The sequence below is a fragment of the Acanthisitta chloris genome, unplaced genomic scaffold, assembly GCF_000695815.1.
Source record: "Acanthisitta chloris isolate BGI_N310 unplaced genomic scaffold, ASM69581v1 scaffold10105, whole genome shotgun sequence".
NCBI classification, from domain to species: Eukaryota; Metazoa; Chordata; class Aves; order Passeriformes; family Acanthisittidae; genus Acanthisitta; species Acanthisitta chloris.
In genome coordinates this window covers 496-24,490 of record NW_008675393.1, presented here as the reverse complement: position 1 = coordinate 24,490, position 23,995 = coordinate 496, and the positions used below count along the sequence as shown (strand labels likewise).

Here is a 23,995-nt window from a genome sequence, read left to right as displayed (position 1 = left end):
TATATGTAAGTAATTAAATAAGATCAACTCTCCCCTAATGTCAGTGAGTCCATTGGTCCTGGCAACCACTGTTTGTGTGCTTCATGCATATGCCTGAAGAGTCCTGAAGGCCACTAAAGGCATTAGGTAAGTGTGAGACCATGTTCTGCCTGTCTAATTCTGGCATGTGACAAGACTTCAAAGGCAGGAGAAGGAGAAGCTCCTGTATGTGAACCTGTCAGTTGCCCCAAGGCAGAATTTGTCCCTAATAATGATATGGCATTCAGTATGGCTGAAATGCTCCTTCTGGGATCTGCTAACTCCAAGATAAAAATATTGTTTCTAAAATAAACCAACAGCATTTGGACTGATGGGTACAATTACCCAGATTTCATGTGAAACAAAAAAAAATTGTGAGCATCAGGTCTTCAGGCTGTGAATAAATTAAAGTAGGCCAAAATGCAAAAGTTTTGTAATTGTTGCACTAAAACTTTTCTGGAAACATGCTTGCTTTTAGCTAAATAAATTACTCCCACAGACCATTAAAATCTTTCCTTCCTTTGAGAATACAACTTTACTTCTGGAACAAAGATGATTATGCAAAAAAACCCCTATCTTTTGTATAAAGAAAACTGTGCAACCACAGATATTGTCCTTCTCTTTTGTCTTGCATGAGCTGTATACATTTCCATGTCTATATTCATTTAGGTCAGTTCAAGAAACAGGTATTCCCAACCAAGCCAAAGTTTGACAGTGCTGGACACTGCACTGACTATAACCCAGTGACCATGACAAATAGCATTGCCTACTTCAGGAATAGGGGGAAAGAAGTTTGTCCTTTGCACTTAAGTACAAACCTGCCATCTTTTAAATCTGAACATTCTGTTCTAGACCAACAATTTAAAAAGATTATCACTCTTTTTTGAAGAAACTTTATTGGCCAAATTGCTGACTTACATATATTGCCACTTCTGTTAGCTTCATTTCAAGATTGGGAAATATATACTTCAAAGATATTTTTGATGTTTGGAACATGTCTTGGTAATTATTTTCATATGGCAGGTGGGATGCCTGCTACAAATGCTGACACATCATGAGAGACACTGAAATAATGTTTCTCTGCTGCTATTGAGTGCTCTGAGATTTATATTCTACCTGGACTTAGCTGATCTTCTGAAAAAAAGAAAGCTTTTCAGTTCTTCAGAACAGTTGTCCAAGTCCCAGTTCATGTGAGCACTAGATAAAATTTCTCTCTGTTTAGGACTATCCTCAAGCACAGGCTTAAGTTTAAGCACTGACCTTAATCAACATGTGCCTTACATTAAACACATGACTAAGAAGGATTTTCGTTTGAATCAAGTCCTGGATTTTGTCATCAATGTTCTGTGGCACACAAGATACTTTTATGTGCATTTGATTTTCTGTTCTAAATGCTGACAATTTTTTTCCACCGCCAGCAACAGCCCAGTGGCATAGTAGATGTCAGATTTGATTTATCTCTGGTTGCCCTTATTTACTACCGAAACAATGCTTTTTAGTTACTACAATTCAGCACAGAAAGTGCTAAGCTATATTCTATAATGCACCATAAAAATACCAAAGACAGTTTTCCCAGAAGAAACAGTGGGAATAAAGCATCTTTGTCTACTGTTATAATCATATTATCTACCTGAAAACACTAAAAATAACTCATGACATCACCAGTATAATCAGAGAATCGTGGCATATTTAATTTTGCAAGAGTTCTTATAATTATGTAGTGTTAAGACCAACTAATAGCTCCTAAATTACTACTGTTGTATGCCAAACTTACATCAGGAGTAATATACTCTAAGAACATTTCCACATTATCCATCAACTGCTTATTCTAATTGCATATATGTTCTAGTAGCAAATTCACATTCTTCCCAGTTCACTATAAGCTAGTAATTTTCATACTATCCTTAGTAATACCAATATTTGATTTCCTTGTTTTTTTACATAAAAATTGTTTATGTGTTTGAAGCAATAATTTCTTCTCCTCAATCTTCTTTTCTTCTTCCTGCATGTGTTTTTGGGGGTAGTTTTTTTCAAAATTCGCCATTTTTCTTGCAGTCGTCTGAAATGTACAGTACACATCTCTTTAAGCTGACAAGCCCGAAAATGAACATGTCAGTTTGAGCATGAACCAATGCAGAACACACTAAAGGCCATCTACAGTGTGACTTAAAATTTTCAGTGCCCTGGGGAAAAGAGGAGGAATATGAACCATTCCTCCTAAATTGCTCTTAAGTGCCTAAGTTCCTTATAGATTCAAGGGAGAAGCAGACATGTAGGATCACCATTTGGTGCCCTTCAGTGGTGCCTAAATTAATCATGCTGGATTTGGCCTGAAATAGTTAAGCTTACTTGTCCTTACATGTGGTAACAGGCATTAGAGCATTACATCAGCATCACACTGTGTATTCCTACCCAATTTATCTTTGCCATAATGTTTTTTTTCCAACACCCTCTTTCCTATCAGGGATTAGGTGGCATTAGGACCTGACAAGTATGTTTCCACTCTTTTTGTAAGTGTTTTGCTTTCTGTTTTTAAACCACACTGCTTTTTCATGAGCAGCATACACTGATTTCCGAGAGCCCATCTCAGTTTACCAAGATAACATAATTAAATGTATCATATAACCTTCTCACAAGCCTTTCAAAACTTCTCTTTTTCAAAAACACATATTGGCTTGGTTTCTATCCCTAAATGAAATTTACCCATCACCATTCTTTGTCACTTAAGGCTACAAGAATGGAATGATTTATATCCATGTTATTAAAATTTCTCAGCCATATCGAGCAATATATGGGGGGCACAGAGTGTGATCATAATCAATCTGCTTTCAGGAATGGTCCCTGGCACCATGTCCTGGACTTGCTAGGGAAAAAAAGCTAGTTGACACAGGCCAGATTGTGAGAATACAGACTGTAACATTCCACTGGTGGGAAGAATCCTGTTTAATTCACTGGAGTAGCCATATTGGACATAAAGAATACTGGAAGTACAAAGCACATAGCACTTTATCTCAAGTGGAGCAGAAAAAAAAGTTATTACTGCATCTCATTTGTAAGGTAGAACTTTTTTAGCTCTCAATTCCTATCAATACCCACAGCTGTGTACAGCTCCATTTGACTGTCATCTAAATTCCAATTGAGAATAGATGGATGCCAAATTAAAGCCCAAATAGGCAACAAAAAAAGTCACAAAGTGACAGAATTTGACTCTGACAAATGATGAATCCACAATATCAGCATCTATAAAATTCCTTATGAATAAAGAAAGGTTGTGTTCAAGCAGTTTCATAATGGATCCTTTTCCAGGGCTGAATGCAGCTGTGATGCTGGAGGTGAAAAAAGTCAGGAGACTCTGCTCACTTGCAAAACAGAAGTCTGTCATCCCTGTAACTTCCTTGGGGAATCTACTCTGCATCTTTCACTTTTCCTTTCTAATCCACATTGCTTCTGATAACCTGTGAAAATGTTATGTAAAATAACATCATTTACCCATATTAAATAGATTCATGTGTATGCAAGAAATGCAGATTTACTCTTACAACCCCCACACACATGTAATTTTCAGACAGAATTTAGGAAGCAAGTTCTGAAAATTTGCTTCCCCATGTCCACGGTGTTTTCTTCAACCAATTGAGACTATTATCCTACCAAAGAAAGAAATTGAATTACCTTCGAAGAGTTTAGATTTTCAGTGAATCCTCATCCTATTTAGCTTCTCCAACATTTCATTAGCTATTGAAGGTAAAAATTATATTCTCATTATATCTCCTACTTCCTCTACAAGAATGTATCCAACTCACAATTTTTCACTCTTCTGACCTCACCATACCATGTTTCTAAAACAAATATATTCACAGCTACTTCCCAGCAGCAGTCCTCACTGCTAGCACAGAACTGTGGATTCTCAGTGGCTAGTGTGCAAATAGAGCTGTTTTCAGGCTTGCCAGATAAACAGCAGCACCAATCCCTACAGTGTGCTTGTCCAAACACGATAAACAGATGCAGTTTCCTCTCCTACTGGCTATTTGTTGCATTTTTAAATGGTCTTCCCTAGTTTTCCTACTTTGGTCAAGGGAACAAAAAAAGAAAAAGGAAGGGAAGCCTTAAAAAAATTAAAGCAGTGGAAAATCAGAGTTATTGTGTACAGCAAAAGAGCCAAAACAAGTATAATTTCCTCTGCTCTGCAGGCCAAGGAGTTCCTTGGATAGAGGCAGAGAGAAAAAGCCTTTGCTGCACACAGACCCAAGATTAGGCACACATTCAATTCTCCAGCTCCTGACTGTCACAATAAGGAGGTTTGTACATTGAAGAATAGCATTTATTTATAATGAATAGAATTTGCCTATCAAAAATAAATAACTTTAGTGCCTTTGAAAATTTTAACTGCAAACATCTCATTGCTTTCCAAAGAGACTCATGTCCCTAAGTGGATAAATTACTTTTGTCATAGGATTTAAATTTATAGGACAAGAGGCATTTTTGAATTTTTAAACCATCATAACAGTAATCTTAAAAATTACCCTAAAGTTTCAAGCAATCTTTCTGCGGGTTGGTTTTTTCCTTCTTCATATTCCACTCTTAGGAATCCAGAAAATGATAGTTCATCATTTAAAAAAAAACCTCTCCACAGATGGTATATTCACAGCAGACATAAGCAGTCTCAAAATTGACATAAATGAATAAATATAGCACCAGTCTGAGATAGTTAAGATATACAAGACTTCGATGTATTCCAGTCAGAACTGGCAAATACAGACTTTTACAGCTTTTAGAGGAAAATAAATAGTTGCAATTACAGATTTTTAAGACAAAGTAGAAATATAATGTGCTTTTAAATAAGAATTACTCAATCTTTTTAACTTTTCAAAGAGCTCTACAGTCATCCAAGATAAAAGATGTTATGTAAACCTAAAATCGGGTACAATTTTTAATCAGTATTTTGTAGAGTACAGGGTACTGTTAATTCTGTCCAAGACCACAGTTACATAAAGACATTCAAGAAAATAGTATTTAAATCTAAGTGCTAACACCTGTGCTTTAAAATTAAAAGAATAAAGGTTATTTCTTTTGTTTATATCAATTATTTCCATGAAAATTGATTATAATACTGCAATTTATAGGTTTTATTGGGCTGGAGCCAAGTTATCTTTGCATTTTTATATATTCTGTTCTAATCTGGCTTTCTGAACTATCCATTTCCTTTCTATTGCTGCAGTAATGCTCTGTAAGTGTTCTTCCCCTTGAGCAAGAGCAGCAAGAGGAATACATTCGGATGAAGAATGCAAACCAGTCATGAATGTGAGATAAAAATACGTTTCAGAAGTTATGCAATAAACATTGAACAGTGAATCATCAGAAGTGGTTTATTCAAGATCACAGAGTACCTACAATCATGAGTAAAAATACATCACAGTCTTGCTCTCCTGCTATTGTAGTTTAATTAGCAGCCTTTGTTTAATTTTATTTCAGGTTTGGGGTTTGTTTTTTTTCTTATTTTTGTAAGCTTTATTTGCCTAATAGAGATGATGTATCTGAAGTGGCAAACTTGAGGTATAAGCAAATAAATCTCAGCATTTCAGATACAACAGAAATGGGAAAACTCTATTAGACTATTTAGAAAAGGCAAAGTTTTCAATTAGGTTTCTTAGCATCATTAGATTGTGGCTTTTCAACTCAGCCTTCATTTCTGCCGAGCAATTTTGCATGTACAAAGTCATTGTTATCTGTGCAGAAATGAGAACTCTATGCTGTCCCAGGGATAAATTCCTGAATCTAAGTGAGGAGTTGCACTGGCTGTGGCAGGATATGCAGCATATCCAACAATTTTAACATTCTTTTTCAGCACAAGACTGTACTATTCACAAAGGAACAGCTCTTTGACTATGCACATATCATTTGCTTCTTCATGCCAATAAAAATTGTATTTCAATACAAATCCAGCATTACAATGTTTTGTTCTTCTTAGCCCAAGCACTGTAATATGTACATGCAACTTATTAGTGCTAATTTCTTTGGTTTTGCTTCTGTGCCTTTTTACTTCAACTCTGTGTGAAAATCACAAATTGAATTAAAAAATGATTAATGAAGGGATCAGACAGCTCACAAATTTGTACCTGATTTGTATTAGAAATCATGCAGGCTAATTTTAAAAGCAAAAATGTAGACAGCCCTCATTTTTAAAAATTAATCAAGTGTCCCATTCAAAAGAATGTTATTGATGTTTATGCAAATGGAATGCTATAATGTCCATCACAGCTGTGATAAAACCACACAAGTAATTTCCAGAAATGAGATGTAACTAAAAAAAATCAAAGAGAATTCTTCTTCCATCATATTCAATGTTCAAAATTGTTATTTCCTTCTCTTTTTTTTTTTTTTTTGGCAGTCATACCAGGACAGTAAAGACTTCTTGCTTAAAGCATCTTTTCATATCTTTGTGTTAAACATCAGCAGAAAACGTCATGCTACATACCCTGGCAAACAGAAGCAGTCCTTTATGAACCTAACTAGATCAAAATACACAATAAATATTTGCATACATTTTTTTTATTGCTTTGAAAAATAATCAAAGGATTGTGAAGTACTTCTTGTCCTGCTATAAAGTCATGAACATCCTTCCCCTTTAGGCCATTTACTCTAATCTAATTCAGGGAGATGGATAATGACTGTAAGTTAAACTGCTTTGTGATAGACTATTTGAAATAAATTGATGGTCCAAGTCCTAAACATTCAACTGTGCAAAGACTTTTGAAAGTTTTTTTATTTGTAAATTAACTTGACTTGAATAGGTCAAGATGAGCAGGTGACAAATATTTTGTAGAACAAAAACATCAGATTATATCTGTACTTTCCCAAAACACAGGGACTTGTGCTCAGATCCAGCTGTATTCAGACCTTCATGGTACTTCTGCAGCAGAGTGAGGAAATGGCAATCCTTTAACTTCTTTGGATGATACTAAAAAGTTTTATCCAACTCACTTGACTCTGCAAGCCCAGAACTCTGCATCTATCAAAGGGAGTGCTAATGTTGAGGAACCATGTCACACAAATTAAAATGTCCAAAGAAACTGTTATTCCCCATTCCAATTCACCTTGCTTAGGCTCCAGCTCTTTGGGGAAGAGACCAGCTTTTTTATTCTCTGTGGCCTATCTAACATGATAAAATACCTAAAATATGTTGATGGTGTTGGCTATAATTACCATGATAATGACACACTTTCACTAGTGAGAATGAGGATGCATTGGGTGTACATAGAAAATGTTGCAGAGCTAATCAGGGGCTACTTTAGAACACAATTATTATTCCAGAATATTACCTTGTATAAACAGTTAAAGTGTGCAGTAAATTGTGCCTTTATGTAGTTCATTTTAACCTGCTTTCAAAGTAGATTAAGCATTGCCAAAGTAATTGTTTTGAGAGCAAAATAAACATTTCTGAATAGAAAGCTAAGGTACTATGTAAATATTTGATTAGTTTTGTATATTAAAAAAATCCTAACTTTTTCATAGGAAGAAAAATTATTCTGTCACTAATGCCAGTGTGTAACTTTAGAAAAGCTCTATGGTATTATAAAAGAATTGCACATCTAGAATGATCCACAGTTACATTTAAAAGGAAGTTAAAGCTTTTTCTTATCAATTATAGACCAAAATACTCCTGGGGTAAAGGTGCTATTTCTACTGTTACCATCTCAGGACCTGGTCCAAAGTATTAGAAATAGAGCAGAATCAGACTGATCAGGTATTCATTGTGAAGATAGTTTCTGCTAGATATCCTACCAAATCTGGTACAACAGTTTGAATCTTAGATTAGGGGTTTTGGTGACTACAGTAATATTACTTATAAAACTAATGGTTAATATAACCACCAGTGACTGAAAATTTAGATAGAAATGGCTAGACTCTATTTTTTTAATATAGGAATTGTTTTTAAAGCTACATTTTATTTTCCTCACCAGTGTTATTTCACTTCTATTTTCTCCAGTCAAGTTCAGAATCTCTTTCATGTTTTATGAACTTTAAGTCATTATGAAAATTTGCAACCTGTCTGCAGAAAGGCAGTGTTCAAACCACGTGGATGAATAAGGAGTATTAATTACACAGTAAGAATAATATGCAAGCTAGAAGAATCCTGGAGTCACTCAATGAGAAAACTGTTTTCAAAAACCCTGCAATTTACTGATCCCATCACAATTTTATAACCTGTACTCATAATAATTACTTAAAACATCTATAAAAACTATATTCTTCCAAATACATTATTTGGGTACAAAGAGATCTCCTTTCAGTGTATTCTGCTCAGAATAATATAGGGAATATGTATGTTTATGTGGAAATTGGTGTATGAGTAAGTCCATTGACTTAGACCAGCTAGGTGAAGATTTGATAATGGGACATAAAGAAACCCTTCCAAGTATGAGCATTTATATATTCTTCTACATTATACCATAACTGCTGCTGTTTTCACCTATCTGTGCAATGGCCTAAACCTCCAACAAGAACCAAACACCCAAATCCCCACTACTAAGCCTTTAGTTTCAATCATACCAGTTAAGTCCGATAGGTTGCTGTATTATTTGTGGGTATCATATTAACAAATCATAGAATCATAGAATTTAAGGGTTGGAATGGAGATTATAGATGATCTAGACCCAATCCCCCCTGCCATGGGCAGGGACACCTGTGATCATACCTGTGCATGATTTGATCAGTTCATGACCTGGTTGTCCTTCAGTTGTTTTGCTGCCTTGCTGTTCTCTTGTAACTGAGAATGCCAGATGAAAGCACCCAGCTTACCTTCTCTGTTTTCATGCAGCCTCCTTTACTTCATGTCCCTATCACAGCTTGTCTAAATTAATTAGTGCTAAGCTTTTGATACGACTTAGCATAGAAATATTTTCAGTATTGTTGCTATGCCATGTGTTTCTATGGAAAGAAATCACTGTCTAGAGCAACACAGTGATATGTTCTGTGTAAGGGTTTTGAAATATTTCTTTAGTGGATTTTCAATTCAATTCCTTCCTACAACCTGGCATTTTATTTCTTTATGGGAGGCTTTGTACATTGGGGGCCACTTCTCAGGGAATTATTCCATTGTCATTTTTCTCAAGATGAGTTCAAATTTCTCACTATAACATCACCTTCTTCATTTATCTTTTCCAAGGCTCTGCACTGAATGTGTCTATTGGAACACAGCACAGGAACCACCAAACAGACACACTCACATGGCACCATGAAAGCTCCAGGTAGAGTTACTAGTTAACATTTGCAGCTATTTGCTAACAGCACAGCTCCAGCGAGTGAGTTTGCTCAGCTATTCCACTGTGCTGACACGGCTCTGCAGCTTTCCATTCCACAGAGAGCTACCTCAGGAGCAGGCAGGGCTTGCTGGACCATGCTTCACTGCACAACATGGGCATACATACTCTGTTAGAGACTCGATGGACCTAAACCACTTTATGTCACCTGGAAACATCACTCCCTTTTTCTGGTTGCTGTTTCTAGAGAATTGTTTTTTTTTTTAAAACTCCATGGATCTCCACACAGACACTTAGAATAGAACTATGATCCATTTATCCTTATGATATTTTCCTCTTGGGCACAGAGAATCTGGTAATGCTTTGCCCTATGACAACACTTGCTTACTTTAGGAGCAGCTTCTACTACACAAAAGCTGTGCTAAAGGGTTTTTTTTTGACAGTTCAAACACATTCTGTTGATTAATTCTCACTCACTGTATCAAAATTCTAATAGATTGACAATATTTCTGTACAACTTCCCTGGACAAATGTCAGCTACCTTGTTCCTAAAACCCCCAGGTTACAAATTTATGTCCTATGCTGAAGCTTCATGCTGGTCTCTAATTTACAAGGTTTTCTGGTATATTTTTTCATGATAAACACAACTTCTGACATTCTTTGGTTACTAGCTTTTGTTAGCAACAGAAGGTAAAAGAAACATAGTCCACTGACTTCTTTCTCTTTGTTTTAGCCCATTTTTCAACCACATCCTCCTCCATGACTCAGTCTTGCACATTTATTTGAAGTGGTTCCCTGGGATGGGTGCCTTCCTAGATACACCTGTCTGTATTTCTCTGTCCCTCCCCTGGGAAATCCAAATGCAGAGAACCAGTTTAGAATCTGTGCCACCTACTTGTTCTCATTAACTGCAGCTCAAGACATCCACCAATTCTCACCTAGCTTACTACACCTGACATCTTGAAAGTTGTCTATATTTATTTGCACATCTTTGGCTATTTGCTCTTATCTTCACCAATTACTATCCTAAAATTTACTTGCTATATTCTTTTCTGACCATTTTGTTTTAGAATCTTTCTCGTTTTAAGAGACCCTTTTAGTTCAAATAGTTTTTTCCTCTGATTTTTCATGTGGTCATTTTCACACATGCTACAACTTTTTATGCAGTATTTTTGCTGAATATGAGGGTTCTGTTTCATACATTTTAATAACTTCTTTTAAAAGATCATTCTACTGACAAATTGATTTTGTTATGGCCTCCTCTGTTAAGAAATTGAATTTAATTTCATTTTTAATTGCAATTACCCAGTGGCTCAACCAAAGTTCCTTCCTGAATCAACTTCCTCTTATGCATTCCTCTTGCCTTATTCATTGAATACATTATTAATAATAAATTATTTACTCATTGCTACAACTACTGTGCTCACTTTCTTTTCCTTGCTCCTGTCCTTTGCTATGCAACTTAATCTCAAATAAAGAAAATACTAACTAAGGGAAATAAACCAGAGAAGCATTACTCTTGCTTTGTAGAACTTCCAGCTTTGATGTTCAAGGGAAAAAAGCAAAGCTAAATCTGCATTCTCAAGTGTGGATTACAGACTAACACTCATTTATATTTGTTACTTCTGACATTTTACCTCCAGTTTTCATGCCCTTATACCAGAAAAGTGTAAAATGTAGACAGATGTCTATATGTAAACACATTGTTCAACAAAACAACTTATGCTAGATGAACAAAATTTCAAATCCCTAAACTATCAATAAAATCAATATGTCATTGCTGTTTGAAATAAAACTACCAGGCCTAGAACAAAGCAGAACAGAACTACCATTGTGGTGTCACCAGATAACAATCGTCACTGCAACATCCTTACTGCACCTGAACTCGGTTGTGATTAGACATTCAGTGCTACCAAACTTGTTAAATCAAAGTTAAATTGTTAACTGAGGTGACAGAGATGAAATCAGTACTGATACATTATGGCTTACTAATAAAGACTGTTTTGTAGAAGTAAATGATGGAAGACCAGTTCAGGAAAGACAGACTCATGAGTTGTCAGTCACACTGAAATTACACACAGGTCTTTAGACTATGACCAGATGATTGACACCTGACATTTTAGCCTACACAAAATAAGCAGATTGTCTCAGGACAGGTTTTGTAGGAATGGCTTTCACATATCAGAACTGATAGTCAAATTTAGAAGTTTTCAGTAAAGCAAATCTAAAGAGTGAAGTGATAAAAAGACCTCTCCTGAAGGACTGAAATACCTGGGCAGCTAATTAAGAAGGGAGAACTGAGCTGTCTATGCTGAGAATGATCCATAGCAAAGATCTTCACACACCAGGACTGACAGTGCAGCAGCTCTCAGAACAACCAAATGCCTTAGAAAAATAAATAAATTAAAGCCAGTCACAGATATTTATTTTTTTTCACCCTTGATCTGCTGTCCTGAAAGACTACTGCTGCTTTAAAAATGGTCAGTATTGCAATGGTAATGTTTTTGGCATATTTGGATGAGATAAACATCATTAAGTCTTGAAGTCAAGGAGATTACAGTCTCTAATAAAATACAGAATGCAGCTAAATAGAATGAAAAGACATATTAGATCAAAGTGTCACTCAAGGGTTCTACAACTGGCTCAGACTCCAAAAGGAATTATGAATCTCTTCTCTTTCATGCCACCTAACCATAGTCAAAAGATGACTAAAGAAAGAGGCAAGACTTTGGAATGAGGCAGAAGGCACGGAGGAGCACTGACAAGAGTCAATACTACGTAGGCTGAAAGATGATCAGACTGAAGGCAGAAAGTTTTGTCTTCATCCTACCAAACCTTTAAACTATGCAAATAGCTACTTCAAAATAACACACCTCTTTCATGCCACCTAACCATAGTCAAAAGATGACTAAAGAAAGAGGCAAGACTTTGGAATGAGGCAGAAGGCACGGAGGAGCACTGACAAGAGTCAATACTACGTAGGCTGAAAGATGATCAGACTGAAGGCAGAAAGTTTTGTCTTCATCCTACCAAACCTTTAAACTATGCAAATAGCTACTTCAAAATAACACACATACTGTTTATTCACAAGATAGTTCTCAATCATAAAAAGAAGCTCCTAGCACAGTTCTCTCAACTTAATTTTAGACTTCAAAAACATTAGCCTGGCAATGGTAATGTTTAAGCCATCTATCCAAGAAAACTTTGAAAATAATCCAGCATCGGAAAACAAAATTGAGCAACTTCCCTACTAATATCAGCTGATACTTTTGCTGTTGGCAGTCATGTAACACTAAAAACAATCAAGGTTTTGTCTTTTTTTTAAAAAAAGCATTGAACAATGCCTTCTTCAGCGATGCCTGAATCCAAGAGAAGCCATTTTTCCCCACTGCTCCTAAAATTGTGCCTGTATTATTCCTACCATGAATAGCAGAAAGAGCTAATTTCTATTCCCGCAAAGGGAACACTTTCATACAGCTTTTTGAATAGTACTTACTCAAATATGGTGGTTTGTAAGGCGCTCGTGTATTAGACAGCAGTCCATCCAACTCCTTCCTCTCCAGAGTGTTGTGAAGGGCCTTCTCTTTGCCGAAGGTGGAGAAGGACCTTTCTGCCCCCGGCTGGGCTTCTGGTGTTTCAAACACTTCAGTGTCTGGAACGGAGTCCATGCCAGGTACATGCAGATTGCTGCGGTAATCTGCAGCTTGGCGTCCATCGGCTGGAACAAAGGAAGGCATCCAGCACCGATCTGAGTGGCCCAGTGCTTTACATTCCTCCGTACAATTGGAGAAGAGATCCATGCCTGCAAGCATGAAAGAAAAAGAAACTACAGATATAAGCTTCAGCATCATGAACAGCTGCTGACAGATAAGAAAGATTATGCCAAGGAAAGAGGAGTGGAAAGAGAAATGCTGGAAGAACTTCTTCCACTAGTTTCATCTCCTCAACAACAACAGCAAAAATCTGATTGTCCAGTCTTCAGAAGTTAAAGATACCCTTTAACAAGCGTAACTAAATGCCAGAATGTCAAACAACCCCCGAAAGTACCACAAGAAGAAGAATCTTGGTGGCTCTATCTCACAAAATGCCTTGCAGATCTCACTGTTGAGAACCCATTCGTATAAGGTTCAGTTCCACTTGTACATTGATGTCTGTGGTTCACTGGTTGAAAATGCTCATTTAAGAACATGAAGGGATTATTTCTACATAAATGTATCTCTGACCAAGGAAATTGAATGTCCGGATTGAGGAATCACAGATTTCATTTATGAAATGAAATATTAATGAGTCCTATAAAGGAACTGTGTTTATGTTGGTATGCAGATAGAGCCCACCGATATTAAAAGCAGATGTTACAAAGTAAGAATCCAGCTTTCAAATGATCAGGATGGCTTCTTTAATCAGTTGTTACCTCACTCTTTCAGAGACAGTGTTCATTGCTAATGCAGCAGTCCTTACTATCATCAAGTCATCCAAGAAATGGGACAGAATCCTATAATAAATTACTGCAATTAGCAGTACAAAGGTACCTGTAGTCTGATGTGATGTGGCTGTGGATACTATTGACAACATTGCTAATGCTTCCCCTATATAAGCAAACACTTATCCTTGCCAACACGGAACTGTTTGCTTACAAATCCTTTAATGCTATTAAGATTTCAAATGACAAGCTATGCTGCTATTGACTACTTTCACATTGGCCTTTGAAAAGAGTATTTTCTGACTATAAGTCACTAAGTTGTTGGATTATACCTGTTTTGAGAAGAATGGTGTCATAGGCATAGAGTACAATAAATACCAGAGTCCCCCTGTTTTGTCCTGCTTTTGGCTGGGATAGAGTTCCTCTGCTTGCGAGTAGCTGGTACAGTGCTGTGTTTTGGATTTGATATGAGAATCATGTTGGTAACACACTGTTGTTTCAGTTATTGTCAGTAGTGCCTACCCTAAGTCAGGGACTTTTCAGTGTCCCATGCTCTGCAGTGAGGAAATACCCAAGAAGCTGGGAGGGAGCATGGCTAGGACAGCTGACCTGAACTAGTCAAAGGGCTATTCCATACCACTGAACATCGAGCCCAGTATATGAACTGGGGGAGTTGGCATGGAGGGGCTGATCGCTGCTCAGGGCTGGGCTGAGCATCAGTCAGGGGTTAGTGAGCAATAGTAGAGTACATCACTTGTCTGCCTTCAGTTTCATTCCTCTCTCTTTCTCCTTTTTTTGTTACTATTATTATTATATGCACTTTATTTCAATTATTAAACTATTCTTATCTAGCCCACAGGTTTTACCTCTTCCTAATTCTGCTCCCTGTCCTGCTGGGGTGAGGGGAGTGAGCGAGTGGCTGTGTAGTGCTTAGCTGCTGGTTGGGGTTAAACCAATATAATGTTCAACATCACACAGAAAAGCAGAACAGCAAAAAAACATCCTTTTCTTGAATTTATAAAGACAACTGAGTGTCTTAGGTGTATGTCAAAACTGAACTAAATCTGTTAAAAACATTGCATTTACAAGCATGGCATTAGAATTACAAAAAAATGACACTACTTGTGCAACAGAAATAGGAAAAAAATTTTGAACAGCTGTAATAAGATTCATGTAATGTAGCTCTTTCACCAGCCAGCATTGCAAAGAACTGGATTAGCTTGATCTCCAATGTGAGGATTAGTATTAAGAATTCCACCACTGTTTTGAACTATAATTTGACTTATATTAATAATATTTATGCAATATCTCATGCTACAAAAACAACCTCTTCAGCAAGAAAGAATTGTTATGAGCTATCAACAAGTGCTTGAACACCAAAGACAGAAAAAAATAATTGAGGAAATGAAAAAAAAACCCAACAAAAAATAGCTTTTTATCTCAGATTAATCTCACTTTATAATGACTTTCAAATCTTAAATCAAGCAATATACAATGCCAGGTCCAGTTTCGATTAGAACCTTGTACTGATAATTGGCATGCAGAAGTCTGAAAATAAATTACTGATCACTGAACTGTTGAAGAATGCAAATGTGAACTGCAGATATGACTAAGGAACCAGATTAAGATCATCAGGCAAGGAGTAAAAATTGTATAAATCTAAATTCTATAGTCGTAGTAGCTATCAAAGACTGAGAAGAAAAATTTAGATACAGGCTTCCCAGAAAGAAATTAGTACCTAACAATGTCTATAAAACCATGTGAGTGTGTGTGTATGTGTGTGTGTATATCTTACATATGGAAATGTCTGAAGAAAAATATCTCCTATGCAAGAAAAGACACATTTTATGAATCTAAGTTTTTGCCATTCCGAAGATTTAAGGGACAATAAACACAAAATGGTTATTTCAATTTGCAGACTTCCTAGCCAAGTTACATGCAAACAGCAAATAGTCCTACATTTAATAGGAAAATGATTACAGTTACATTTTGCTAACAGTGTATCAGTGACCATATTCATTCAACCTTTCCTGAAGGCAGCAGGAGAAGGAAAGACTTAAGGATAAACATTAAATTATATTCTTTAGTCAATGGGGAGGGAGAGATTACAATAATATTGTTTTAAATATATATATTCAAATATAGACCCTTTTCTTTCCTTCATGGATCTTTATTTCCCCTGGAAAATCACCCTCCATTTTACTATTTTGTTCTCACATCAGCTGCTAAACTGCAAAATGTCTCTATCCAAATATTATTTTTTTGTTCCCTTTTGAATACTGCTTGTCTACTGCAGTGCACTGAATAGTATTATATAACAGCTTATTATAAAAGAGATGTTATAGCCACTATAAATCAGGATTTTGAATAAACAAAGTAATGAATGTGGGGGATATAAAATGTAAGTTTGTATTGCAAACTTTTTCCCCCTTGAAGATGAGAACTTGTAAAAAGACAAAAAATTTATATACATCTGAATTTTAATATACACTGCTGGAACACACAGCTAGAATGTAAATGCTTGTTTAGGATGGGAACAAACTGTTCAGAGAAGCCTGAGTTGGGAATTGTTCCTGCTTGAATCAGTCACAACATTCTCTTAAGAGTTTAATGGGTGCAGAACCAAGCCCTTGGGTTTAGTGTTTTGACAGAAAAGAAATACAAATTAGCAGCCTAGTTTTGAAATCCCTGGGCACCCATGTATATTTACAATGCCTATGGTATGAATGCTGGCTGTTCTTCCTCCACCTTTTTCCTGTGGGTCATGGTACAAAATTCTCTGGTTCTGATTGAAAAACATTTAACCCAGGGCTGGGGGTGGGTAAAGGCTATTTGCTATTTTCCAAGAAGGAAGGACATATCATGGTAAACCAAGTAAGACATTCAGCACAGAACTCCTTCATACACCAAGAATCACGTTCCTGATTTATAACAAAAAGAAATATTCAGCAGTATAACACTTCCATCTCATCTCCCTCATAAATCTGGTTATATATATATATATGATCCTTCTGAACTAAACTATCCATCATAATTGCAAATCCACATTGAAGAAAATGCTTTGTATTTTTCACTTAGTTATCCTATTAGACCTTGCATGCAGATAAAGTGAGATTTTAAAGGTGACTCTGAGTTATGAATTTCAAATGCCCTTTGTGGATACAGATAGTATAATGTACTGAAGTTCTGAAAATGATAAGCGTTGCACTATTCCAAAGACAGCATACATATAAAAACTCATGGCAAAGGGACTGCTTCATTCCTATTTGTCAAGTCATATTACCAGATGAGCCAGTGAGCAATATAATCTCTCACACAATCTTAATTTTGCAGATTTTGAAGGAAAACAAACCCCTGCCCCTCCCTCATAAGATGCCAAAAACTAGGAAGGAGTTAAATATTGATATCTGTATCTGAACTACCTGGACTCAGGTGCTCTGCATCAGATACTTGGCAGCACTGCATTTTGGAAGCATGTTCTCAATTTGCTTCCTTTTCATATTGCAAATAGAGAAAATAAAAATTTCTATGTGCATGAATTTTAATTCGTTTGAAAGACAGTTTCAGTCAAAGCAAAAATTAGGCCTAAACCCATCTTTAGATAATGTACCCTTTCTTAATTTAATGAAGGGAGAAGAGCCATCCACCAACCCTTCAGAGCAACGAGTGAACATGCTCATATGTGTTACTGAGGAAATGATGTAAGAAAACATCAGTGCACAACTTAAATGTTGACAAAGTATTTCTGCAAGACCATTACTGAGAGGGTGTTTTGTTTCCCTAACATGTGCAGTTTTCTTCAGAACTTTGTCTTTTATTTGGAATTAAACGGCATTTCCCCTTTCTTCTGTGCTAGTTAGATGCAAGATAGGTGTGCTGTAGGGAACCAGGCCTCCTTTTCAGAGCTCTTTTACCAGAACAACTATCTGTTTGGTTAGATTATCATGGAACAAGTTACTTATTTCCCTATGATTCATGCTTTATGTTGGTAAATAAGGTTAATGATGCTAACCTCCTTTGTAGAAGACTATTTACTGAAGAACTGGACTTCATGAAACAGAGTTATTATCTTTCTTTCTTGCTAAGTAATTGGTGTGCTGCCTTGGATGAAACTGACTTCATCAATACAAGAACATGAATAAAGACGTAAGTGTCTTCAATATTCAGCTCATCCAAATCTCAACTTCAAAGCCCTATCTGGACCACTGAGATGTGAACAATATTTAGAATGCAGGGCAAGGAAGAAGAGAAACAAAAGAAATAGAAACTACCCTCAGTTTGAGTCAAAACACTTTTCTAAGCCATTTTCATGTTCACTCTCACTTTATCCAAGATAGATACTTGAACAAAGTGATCTTCAAAACAGGATTTAGCTGTCACTCTGCACAGGCTCAGGAGGAATACTGGTTTTCTCTGTCCCTTTATCACTTAAATTCTTTTTCTGACCTCTCAAGTTCTCCTCCTTATGGACACTGAAATAGTGTAGCTCTTCTGCAACAATACATACGAACCCTCTAGGCATTTATCTCACCTGTATTGAAAAGGCATGAGGCAATGTTTCACCCTGTGCCTTTGTATTAGACCCTTATCAATTCCCTTCATAAAGTCTGCTAGCAGAAGCCTAATTTTAGGTCTCAGACAGTCACCAATGCAAACTCTCCAGAACTGTACAGAGATGATGATCAAAAAAGCTGGAGCATTTCATAGTATATACATGACAGTACATCTACTTGGCTTCCCATCTCAGACACTCCTTCCTGAAGTGCAACTGAGACCTCATGCCAATTTGGTGAAAAAGGGCAATATTATGAAGAACTCTGCTTGAGAAAGCTGAGTAGCTAGTGAGCAACCATATGAAATAAGCTGATGGCATGAGTCCAAATCTTACAGGACAGGTGTCTAATCATACAATTTAAATGTACACACATGCAGAGTATTAATTGGCACCCAAGCTGGCAGTTTCACAAGGGAGGCCAAGAATTTAATCAACCATGGGAAATAAACTAACCTTGTGTTTAGAAATTACTCCTACAGAACACAACTGAAATTCAGCGTGTTAATAATAGGTAGCAGCATTGTGTTAGTTCTGTTTGTTCTATAACAAATAGCAGCTTATGTCTCAACAATTTTAAAAGAAGAGGATAAGTCATTAGAACGTGCACTTGGGGGTTGAGAAACACCTCTGTTTGCCAAAATCCTTCTGTGCTTCTTCACTTTTGGAAAGACATTTTCCAAAAAGCTCAGATTCTTGTCTCAATCAATGAAATAACTATTCAGTCCACGAAAATTGGGCTTTTGAGTATTCCACTACTTGCCATTCCCTACCAAAAGCACATGACAGTGCTTTTGTAGCTCATAGATGTTAAGGCAAATAAGAACGTGGATAATTATGAAGCATTCAGGTAATGGGAACAATATGAACCCCTTATCTACACTGGAGCCTATTTAAAAACATGATTAAATCACTATTAAGAAAACATATTTTGTGAAAAGGTGAACTAGAATCTTATTCCAAAACACAATAAAACATTTTATAATATGTAGAACAGCTTAGTTTAGAATTTTAACTAAATAATTGTGCAAGATAAAGCTATGACAAAGTGACAGATTTTCATCCTGCATGTTTTCCTTCCCAGTTAATAACTGAACATGACTTTTGACACCCAGCTTGGATAGCAATGGACTACTACAGAATAGCTACTTGTGTGCCACAGGACTGTTCACTGGTGTCAGAAGTCATATACAGAACAGTAAAAATATGTTTTGAGAGCAGAACATGCTGCTGACTAAATTTGGTAGGGAGTGAGTTTCGTTTGTCAATGTGAATTACCTACTAACTATTTTTGGATGCAAATACAATGCTTTTGAAAACAAATATGATGCTGCATAGTATCAGGTAACATGTTGAAACAAAACAGCCCAAACTGCTGCCATCTAATCAGTTGGTGTGTTTTCCTTCAGTAATTTAGAAAGAAATGATTATAGAGCACCAGAACTAGTGAAAAACTGAGAAGGCATTCCCTCAGGTATTTCCTCTAGCCATTCAAGATCAAACAAGATTTATGCTCCTTTTTCCCCCCATAAAATTCATCACCAAAAGCTAATAGCAAGAGTGAAGTTTTTATGTCAAAATATCTCATCTCTGAGGTCAAGGGCCAAGTTTTTTGCATCAGTCCAAAACTTACAGGAAAGCTATATAATATGTATGCAGAAGATAAAAGCAGTTTCTACAGAGATTTGTATTTAAATATTTATTTGGAACTAGTGTATAAAAAATGGTGCATGCAAATTATACTCAAATCACAGCACCAATATATGAAACTGGAAGTTCTGTGTATTCTGAGGTTTCAGTTCACACTTAATTGTAGATAGACCAAGCCTAATTGTCAGCTTTCATTGCTTCCTATGTCATTGCCATTGAAGACACAAGCTCATAAACCACATCAGATTCTTAAATGATTTGATATTATTTTAAAAGTGTAGAATAGACTTTTCCTCCAATTTCATAAAATAGCAATGAAGAAGAATTTGCCCCACTAAGGCCCAATGCCAAGTTTGACAGTAGTTCCCATGATCATATCTCAGACAAACTACTTTTAAAATGGAGAGAAGGAATAGAGAGTAGAGGCACAACAATAACAGCACTGAATGCATCTAGAAGAAAATAGCTTTCAGTTGATGTGCAACTATATGATTATATTCCCACCATCAGTCAAATCCAGCCCCTTCTGCAGATGTTTATTCTTTTCTCTCCTGTTTGGTTATTATGGTTCATTATGTTGAAGGACTAAGCTGATTGAAATGTTCATGGAGATGACTGCTGCAGTAAAATGCGTAAAAGAGAAAAAAAACCAACCAGGGATGCAGGGAGGGCAGGAGGAGAGGGAGCTTTTTATAACTCGGTAACACTGATCGCTGCATCAGAAACAGTGCAAAAGAAAGGGTGGGGGGAGACTAAATACATGGCTTTTTAAAACAACAATAAATCATACGCCATATATAGGCCAAAAATGAAAGAGGCTCTGTGTTCAAATGTAAACTTCTGGCAAGACCTGGTTTGTTGTCAGGTTCCCAGACACAAAATAGACACTCTGTTCACTTAGCATGAAGCCCTGCAAGAAGCAGGGAGCTCCGGAGACTCTTGGCTCTTCTCAAGTCTCATTAGGTCTGCATATTAATGACTTGCAGCAACATAAAGGGGCCCTGTGGCAGCCTCCTCTTCCCCTGGTGCCTGGGTTTCCCATCGTTAAGGGCACAGTGACTACAGCAGCAAGAAAATAGGGGATGTTAACAGAGCAGGCGGGTGAGGCAGCACTGCTGTGACAGTACTGGGTCCCTTGCCCTGGTATCTTCTAAGATGAGGGTCACGGGGAGAAAAAAAAGGGACAACTGACAGTATTTTGTATGACACACTGGTAGCAAATCCTTACAGATGACAGAGCACAGAGCAAACAAGGGGAAAGAAATCCCTGTATTGAAGCAAGATGTACCAGACCTGCAGAGGCTGTGGTAGAGAATAAAGCACAGCATTTGTGGCTAAAATGCAGTGTGAGGGTGAGAGTGAATTCTAATGCACAGGCTCTGAACAAATGTCCCTTTCAGAAGCAGACTGACAGTATGAGAGCAAAGACAGCAAGCCCTACACATGGGAATAACACTGCAACGTATATCTATTCTAGATAATTCACATCATAGTCCTTTTAAGCATTTCTTTCCTCTGTCAGGACTGAAAGAAGTGTACTTAATATCTTAGCCTTATTAGTATGGAGATCACTTGCACTATATGGTGCCTCAATTTGAATTAAAAGACAATCCTCCAAAAATACTAAGGTATTACACATTCAGAGCAACCGATGTGTCTCCACTGATCCCCAGAAAAAAACCCTTACAGTCTGGCTGTCATTCAATCACAGGGTTCATTCTTTCCCTTGGGAACTCCCCCTGCACTTCACACTGCCATGCCAGCTGAAGTGCCTACTAAACAAAATTGCTTAATGCTTTGAAATCCTGCAAATCTGCCATTGAAAAAAAAAATGTACTATGAATGTACCAACAACTTTGTTTCAATGTGCAGGAAGTTTTGCTACAGTGAATGATGCAGTATAACATAGCAAATCCCCACCCCCCAACCAAATGAATAAAATAAACTCTGCCCTGTGCATCAAAGAGGTTCAAAATTGCCTCCTTGTCCAGGTAACTGTAGCAGCAAGCTCGCTTAAACCCAGCTTCGCACACAATATGCTCACCTCATTTATGCCTCTCTTGTATTATATTCCTATAAGTAACTGTTTCTTCTAGTCTCGTTGCTTAAAGATCTACTATTTCCATTCTCTTATCAGACTTACCAGAGGATTGACCTCGATTAGTGGCATCATGATCACTGTCTCCTTGCTCACTGTCTCCATGACCACTGTCCTTAGAGCTTACTATGTCTGCTTCCTGGAATGCAGAACTAGACACAGAAACATCTTTACATTAGAATAAACATGAAAGAGGAACTCATAAAACATTCTTCCGCCATCACATGGCCAAACACGGTGCTGCATCCCCCCCACTCCTGCCTGCTGCACAGCTTCTGCAGAGGTGTTCTGCCCGCCATAAACAAAGCTAGGAATTTTCAGACCTTGGGAGTCTGGCTGGAAGGGACAGCAAGGGTTATTACTCCATTGGGGTTTCATGTAGTAGGTATAAATAATTTGGTAGCATTTACTTAAGCTGAGTAGGTGAATTTTCACTCAGCAATACAGTGTTTGCTGGAAGACCCTACAGAAGCATGTTCTTAAGTATGTGAAGCACGTTTTAGACCAATACAATCTGAGACTTTGTACTCTTTTCAGTCGGTTTTGAAATCAGTTCAGAAAAGCTATGATTCAAACTCATTTAGCCAACAGTATCTTATTTAATACATCTACATACATTTGACTTCCCACTGCTTTACTACTATGTTACATCTGCAGTAAACACACTTCCACACCCCATTCAGACTTGCTGAAGCATGTGTGAGGAAGCCAAGGCCAAGGAGCTCCTACCTGTTTACTCGTCGGGGTCTGTCAACTAGATAACTGAGCTCAGCACGCTGATGTTTCGTCTAGGAGAAAGAAAATATTGGGAAATATTTTAACTCTTGATATTTGTGTAACAAACAGCAGAAAATATATCAGGGAGCAGCTCACCACATTCACTATAAATGGCAATGTTTAGCTGCAAGTAGGCCTACACAATCTGTTTCTAGAATGTAAGGGGAAAAAACCCAGCTCTTAGTCACACAGATGGGAAGGCACGAGGGATTCTTTCTGGAGTTTTTTGGGATGAGATTCTGACGTTTTCTCACTGTGCACACTGTTGAGCATCACAAGGACTCCCACAAAAATTAGCATAACTATTCCTAGAGTTGTGGACTACTTAGTCTGAGAAAAAACCTCATTGTAATCTAGTTTGCAGCCTGTTTTTAATTTCAGTGTATAAAAATAGGGAGAGACAGCACTGCTATTGTACCCTAAGGACAAAAAATACATTGAGATATGCTCAAGTCATTAAAAAGGCAGCAGAAGACAGAGTTTTATAGACATTTTGAGGTAAGGTCAATCTTACAAGCCAATATTAGAAATTCTACTGCAAAACTTAACACTTTAGAATATACCATTCAAACCACCTTTGCCAGACTGGACAGCATTCAGGTTTCAGTTAAGAGATGTTAAGAGATGTGGTATTTTCACTACTGCACAGGCAGAGAGGTATTGAGAGCATGTATGAGCTAACCCAGTACAAAATGATAAATGGGGGAGTAATATGGCATGGCATATGCTTTGATAGAAATTCTCTACACACCAGGCAACACAACACAGGCAACATGTTTAACAGGAGGGGACATTAAGTCTCAGCACATAATTTTACAGAAACTCTTGCTGCTTTCCTTTTCAAACTCAGCTTTGGGGTTATAGAGAGCTGTGCAGATAGAGTAAAGAAAAGTCAATTAATAAACCCTAATTCACAAATTAATTAAAGCTCCTTCTAACTGTAGAGATTTTCACAGTCCCAGTGGGGGGTTCCCCCAAAGCCTTACTTGCACATGCTAAGATTTCAGGAAGGAAAAAAAGACACGGGTTTAAAGTGTTGCTTCAGAACACCCTGTGATTACACCCCACGTCACTTCAATCCTGTCAGCTGCAGGGACTCTGCGAAAAGCTGTAACACACACACCCCCCTCCCCGCTCTCAACCCACAGGCGATTCGCTCGCAGCTAATGCTGGCTCAGGGGGATCTCCGCGCCCCGATACTGCCAGGCTGGGGACAGATTCTC

General features: G+C 37.2%; 1 protein-coding gene across 1 annotated transcript in view; it reads right to left on the bottom strand.

The window, feature by feature from the left end:
- The window catches only part of LOC103803191 (protocadherin-10-like), a 29,405-nt gene that overhangs the window by 4,956 nt on the left and 454 nt on the right, over positions 1-23,995 (bottom strand). Inside the window, exons 2-4 of the mRNA XM_009075730.1 lie at positions 22,725-22,783; positions 22,041-22,147; positions 12,772-13,077 (exon numbers count right to left, since the gene is read on the bottom strand). Of these exons, the coding sequence (XP_009073978.1) occupies positions 12,772-13,077; positions 22,041-22,147; positions 22,725-22,783 (472 nt within the window). The remainder of the gene's footprint in view (positions 1-12,771; positions 13,078-22,040; positions 22,148-22,724; positions 22,784-23,995) is intronic.